Source organism: Primulina tabacum, chromosome 5 (assembly GCF_025594145.1).
Source record: "Primulina tabacum isolate GXHZ01 chromosome 5, ASM2559414v2, whole genome shotgun sequence".
NCBI lineage: Eukaryota > Viridiplantae > Streptophyta > Magnoliopsida > Lamiales > Gesneriaceae > Primulina > Primulina tabacum.
Window position 1 is genome coordinate 17,093,958 of NC_134554.1, and position 6,921 is coordinate 17,100,878.

General features: G+C 32.7%; 1 protein-coding gene across 1 annotated transcript; it reads right to left on the reverse strand.

The window, feature by feature from the left end:
• Positions 1-2,890: 2,890 nt before the first annotated feature.
• Positions 2,891-4,620, reverse strand: LOC142544885 (homeobox-leucine zipper protein HAT14-like). The gene is made up of 4 exons (XM_075651911.1): positions 4,198-4,620; positions 3,704-3,981; positions 3,391-3,470; positions 2,891-3,308 (listed from the first exon to the last, which is right to left on the reverse strand). The coding sequence occupies exons 1-4, from the start codon at positions 4,475-4,477 to the stop codon at positions 3,089-3,091; spliced, it is 858 nt and encodes a 285-aa protein (XP_075508026.1). The 5' UTR covers positions 4,478-4,620; the 3' UTR covers positions 2,891-3,088.
• Between the last annotated feature and the right edge of the window lie 2,301 nt (positions 4,621-6,921).

The window sequence follows — 6,921 nt, forward strand, 5'->3', positions numbered from 1 at the left end:
ATCAAATTTTGATCCTACAATTCCTACTGCTGTTCAGGATCAAAACATCATTCTGATTCTAACTGACAAATTGAAACAGATGAGTGAGCAACTTCTTGATCAAGAAAAGGGATTTGGCGAGCCAATTGAATATCAAGTCGGCCTTGTTCCAGACTTTCCACAGATCCAGACAGTTGAGGAACGGACTACAGCTTCACCAAAAGCTTCTGTTCTCAGTACTCCTGCATCACCAACAAGGCCTCTTCAGTCATCATCTCTTTTGTCTGTGCATGAACTGCTTCCGTTGAAAAATTCATTGAGTCAATTGTTCCCACGTCCCCTACTACTCAGGAAGCAGTTCCAGCTACTTCATTGCCACAATCACCCTCTCCAACCGCAGAACAACATATGGCAGAATCAGATGCTGTATCTCTTTTGCCAAATCTAGAGAAATTTTATGCTGCTCATCAAGCTGAAATGAAAGTTCTTCTGAACCAGCAATCTGAACCCATAACTGCAGAACAATCAGCTTCACCTACTGCCGTTGCTCCAACAGAAGAGAACTTGGTCTCCAACTTGGTTGCTCCTGATGAAGAGATTGTTCCTACCATAATTGCTGCCGAACCAAATGTCTCTGCTATTCCAGATGAAACCTCTGCTGACCCTGCTCCTTCTACTGCTGTGATGGACACCACTTCCCTCACCACCAATCAAGTCTCTACTGCACTGATTGTCACTGATCCTGTTCAAACTCTCACGAACACTCGCGCTGCTGAAATGAGGCAACGCATGCTTGCGCGAACCCCCTCACCTGAATCAGAATTATTCAATTTGGAGTTTCAGATTGACGTTCTGCAAAGGGAACTCAATAACCTATCTGATTTAGTCAAGCGGATGTCCTGTGAAAGCATATCAGAATTTACTGGTGCTCAGTTATTCAGAGAACGAATGAGCAAACAAATATATAAAACGACGGAATCCGTGGATAAAATGCATGCTGAATGAATGAATGACATTCAAAACTTGTCTGGAAGAATGAATGATCTTATGGCCCATGTGATTGCCGCTGATGCCAAAAAGGGGGAAGAAAAACGAAGAGATCCATCTGAAGCAGAACTAAGGCAATCAGAAGCTGAACCTTCAGATAGAAGATTTCAGGATCCTCAAGATGAAGAAGTCATTTACAGAGACATTGGAACTGATTGACAATTTACTGTGTTAATTTCATTGATAATATCCTTTTGCTAACTGATTATCTGTTATTTAACGCTTTCCTACTGTTTAGGTTTTGGCATCACCACAAAGGGGGAAATTGATAGACATGAATTAATTGTGGCGATGAAAATAAAAACCAGCAGACCAGCAGCACTCTTTAAGAAAACAGTAGACAAAAAGAAAATCAGAAGCTACTGGTCTAGTAAAACAAAAGCAGTAGAAAGGATGGAAAAACAGAATCAGTAGAAGATGTTGCCTAACGTGACTACTTTAAATGTTACCGTTAAAGTTAGCAAGTACTAGTATTAATTGCAGCATTAAATACTATACAGAGTCATTTAATTCACTTTACCGAGTTTAGTATAAAACAGGACTGATTGTTTTATAGCTTTCCTGCAGGAACTTTTTTTTTGGTAATAAAGCTGACTCTATCAGAAATCTGAAGACATCTTCTGATCATAAACGTTGAACTCAGTCGCTTATATATACATAGAACAAACCCTTACAGAAAGAGAACTCTACGCATAATATCTTTTCAAGGATCAACGCTATTTCACTCAACGAGACAACCTCGAAATTCCTTGATAACTTTGAGTTCAACACAAAGAAAAGTAGCACACGCTTCATAGCAAATATATGATCTTTTGAAGATCATCTTGTGCTACTAATTCTTACACTCTTCACAATCTTTTACAACACTTATACTTTATCAGGAAGAGCTTGTAATCTGAAAAGAGTCTTTTCAGAACCTTTTGTATCACGTTCTTTTTTAGTTGAGTAACTAAGAGTTTCAGTAGGCAAAGGTGTAAGTCCTTCTGAAGTGGGTGTGTACAAGAGTTGTACTGTAATATCCAAAGTCTTTTAGTTATACCTTCTGGAAACAGGAGAAGGGGAGACGTAGAAGATTTCATCTTCGAACTTCCATAAACAACTACTGCCTACTGTTATTATTGTCTTTCACTTACTTCATCAGATTGTTTCCGCACCTATAATTGTAATCTAGGTGAAGGTATACGCAACAAGATAAACTACTATCTCTAACAGGATTTTAGTACCTCATCAAAAGAAAGGAAAAACGAGTAGAATTTATTCACCCCCCTCTAAACTCAACTTCGATCCTCAACATAATCCCTAAAATAATGCCTAGCCATCCAATTATAGATACCACATTTTTCTTTACACTTTAATTTGTTTCCTAACATTTCAATTTTCAAAATTAATAAATTTTATTCTAAAATAAAAAATTACTTCATTCTCTAATTTTTCTAGAAAACACAAAAATGTATGCACACAACACGTCGCATGGCAGAAATAAGCTCCGCAACTTGAGAATCACGTGATCAGCTGCTCGTTTTTGGGCGGAATTTAAAATAAGGTTAAGTGAACATGCCATAATGCATTCAAAAGCTAATAAAAACAGTCGCTTGATCAACTTTAAATGCAAAAAAACATACTCATATCATATCTTTGACGTAATCATACATTTTTTTTCGTGTGATGTATCAATTCTATTCATATTTACAGTAAAAAATAATATTTTTAACATAAAAAATACTATTTTTTTTATAAATAACACAAATAAAAAATTTATCTCACTAAATTGAGGCATGAAACCGTGTAACAAATTTTTTGTGTTTATTTAAATAGCGTGATGAAAGTACAAAGTTTGGCTTTATTTATTATCAATATTTGTGATCATTACTTTTTCCACATGTACATAACTAAAATAGGAAGAAAAAAAAATATTGAAATGAAAATTCAAAGAGCTCTGTAATTTCTACTTCAAACCCTTTTTTACTTTGATATAAAAGAAAAGAAAGCCATTCATTCATGCAACTTCGAGAATCTTGAAAGCTGTTTTTGATTGATATCAAGAAGTAGCCTAGCCTGCAGTTTAGTGTACAGGCTTATTGGCGGCGGCGGCCGTGGCTATTCTTTCACAAGACGGACACATTGTGAGAGTTGTAGCAGGAAGTTGTTTGTAAAATGGCTGAGTAGCCTTAAGCGCTCTTAATTCTTGGAGCTCCTTCTGCAACTTCCTGTTCTCTTCTGTCAGCGTCTCGCAGCATCTCTTCAAATACTCGTAATCTACCTCTGTTTGCTTCAACTTCGTCCTGTCACACAAATAATTATCTTCACATATTAAATAATCAACAAACTTTTATACATATTTTTCACCTACTACTGCACACGCACCTCGCCCTTCTGTTTTGGAACCATACTTCCACTTGGCGAGGACGAAGATTCAACTCCTTGGCAAGTGCAAGCTTTTGTTTCTGCGTATTGTTTAAAGGAAGATAAGTGACAATTAATGTTTTTTCTTTCATATTAAAATTTCGAATCCTATCCTAAAATAAAAAAAAATCGAACCCTTATTTACCTCTGAATTGAATTACCGGATCTACACGATTAACAGCATGAAAGTATTTTTACAGAGAAATTAAGTGATCGAAATTTTTCTACATGTGAAATAAGTTTTAAAGAAGTCAGTAGATGAATAGAAGCTTACAGGATTGAGGGTATTGTGTTCTTTGAAACTGTCTTCAAGAAATGCAGATTGTTCTTTACTAAGTCTGAGTTTTTTTCTTGCCAAGCCGTTTTCTTCCTCATCACTAGTTCCCCTTGAATTTGTGATTAACCCTAGATCCGCCGCTGTGCTTTCTTCCAACTCTCTCCTTTTACTTTTGAATGTTGAAAAATAATCCATCTGATATGATTTATTCTTAGAAGATGAAAGCGTAGCCGCCCATTCTTCGCATTTCTCCCCTCTCGCAGCTTCACTGACCACTGTGAAAATATTAATTAAACCCGTTAATCTAAAAGAAAATGTCCATGTGGTCAGATAAATTGTTGAAAAACAACACAAGTCCAGATAGGCTATGAGATTACTCACAGTGAATATGAAGATTAATTAATCAACCAGAAGAAAACCAAAAACCAAAACCCAAAAAAGAAAAACAATTTCCTCAAGTACAGAATTAATAACGAAGTTATAGCATTTACAGGTATGATCAATAGGCCATGGGAAAGGAAACTTGCAATTTGATGGAGGCTGACTTCTGTGAACCGGGGAGAAAGGAAGAAGACGGAGCTGAACCGTTGGATCTGACGATGAAGCTCTCCTCTCACTTTCAGAACAACCGGTTTCTTCTCCTCTTCCACCATTATTTTCATCCTTGTCCACAGCCATGCAGAACCCTAAATCCATCCCCAGAATTTTCTGCGATTTTTCATGTAAAGAGAATGGCTTTGGGGTGTCACCCAAGCTCAAAACCAGCTCCATGGAAGAGGGATTTTGTTTTCTTGCGCAAGAGAGAGCATGAAACTAGAGCTAGCTAGAATCGGATTGAAATTTGGAGCAGAGGCAATTTATTTATTTAAAAGAAAAAAAAAATTTAAGCCCGCAGAACAATGGCTCCCTCTCGTTTGTCACACACAAATCAAATATTTATTTCACGGAAAGGTGTTTGTCATTTTAATTTCACTTTGAAATGATTAGATTAGACTATGTTTATTTGGTCACGCACATTATGTGTGACTAATTTTATTTTGCGCAAATGTCCAAGAGGATATTAATACTATAATAGATCGATTATTAATATATATATATATATATATATAGTAACTTTTGCACGATATAATGATTAATTGAAGGTAGGGGTCGGATTTTGAAATGAGAAATTTCAAAAATAGTAATTGAAATGATTTACCAAGTGTCTATATAAATATATATATATATATTTATATATAAAACATTTTGGGTGTATAATTATATAAAAATGTAAAATTTTTGAGTAGGTCTCTTGTGAGATGATCTCACGAATTTTTATCTATGAGACGGGTCAAACCTACTAATATTCACAATAAAAAATAATACATTTAGTATAAAAATAATTTTTTTCATGGATGATTCAAATAAGAAATCTGTCTCACAAAATACGATCCGTATGACCGTCTCACCCAAATTTTTGCCTAAATTTTTTTTGTTAGAGGTTACTTTTATATGATATGATAATGATTTAAAAGAAAAGCTTATCATATTTTTAGATACATATATAGGACTATATTTTTGTAACATAACATTTTGGGGAAAAAAATGTCAAAATAGAATCGTGTAGATGGAAATTAATTGCTATCATTTTGTATTGAAAAACACAAGGGGACAGACTCTTGCAATGATTATATAGCTAAGAATTTTCTAACTTAGCTCTGTTGTCTACCAAACGCGTTATAAAACAGCCCAAAATTATAAAGTATTGGGTTTTTTTTTTAAAAAAAAATAAATAAATAAATAAACGAAATTAAACTTTATATTAAAAAGTATTAAATTAAACTTTTATCTGATAAAAAAAAGAAGAAAATTTTACTATAACTAAACTTGACCAGACAAGATGATAAGGTTTTAATATTTCGAGGCCTGTGTGTATATATATATACATGTGTGTGTGCATTATTATATAACATGCGTGTTTGTGTTATAAGTTTCTAGTTATGATAGCTATGATCATAAATGGGAGAAAATCAAAGGGGAAGAAATGTTTAGCGGTAGAAGTTGGACTGCCATGAATATTGGAAAAAATATATAAAACGAAAAAGTTTTTGTGAGATTAACTCACGAATCAATTTTAATCGATAACTCTTTATCCGAGTTAATTCATAAAAAATATTATCTTTTATATCAAAAATATTATTTTCATGATGATTATAAATCGGATCAATTCGCCTCGCGAATATAAATATATAAAATCATTTGACAAGATACATATTCTAACATAAAAATTTATGTAATTAGATTTTTGAGACCATAGCTTGGAAAAAGGTGCTATGGACCTTATTCTTAGAGAGAATTTTCAAGAATTCAAAAAAGACGATTCATTTTGAGTGTTATGTCTAGTATCCAATGAGGCAGCCATCATTTGTGCAATGACGTAGCTAACATGGAATTTTTTTTATTAAAGGAAAAAATCAAATTTATAAATGGTTTTTAAACAATTAATTTGTTCATTTAAAGTATATTAAGTATTTGGGGTTTATATTATTATTATTATTATCATTATCATTATCATTATTATTATTTAAATAATAAAAGAATAAATAATAAACAATAAAAAAATATTAAAAATATACCGAAAGTATTTATGGTTAGATACACATATTGTGGATGTAGAGGGTTGGTTAAAAAATCGAAAATGGTCAGATTTGTCATGCTTTTGGGATCATTGCAATAATTGAAGTCATGCATGCTTTCATGATAAGAATTATATGTTATTAAAGTGTCTTGTCCAACTCTATCTCTGTGGCTTCTTGTATGAAATTTTAATTTGAAAAAAAATGGAAAAAAATTTACTCCATAAGAAAATTAAATAAAAATAGAAAATGTGTGGTTTAACAAAAAAAATTTCTAAAAATGTCACATATATATTTTTTTAAACGATAAGATATTTTTGTATTGTATAGCATAAAAATAATATAATTTTAAATGATGATTGAATATTAAATGAAGTAAATATAATATTTAAGAAACAAGATTTCTGTGGATGGCTATGGAAAACATATCTAAAAATCGAATCCAAATGTGACATGAAGTTTTTAAAATTCCATGCCCATTAACCCATAGTTTGAGTTTTTGACAATGATACGTAGTTTTTTTGACAATTATAATGATAATTAAGATTGTCAAAAAATTGCCATAATTATATAGCAATAATTTTTTTGGTCAAACCATCC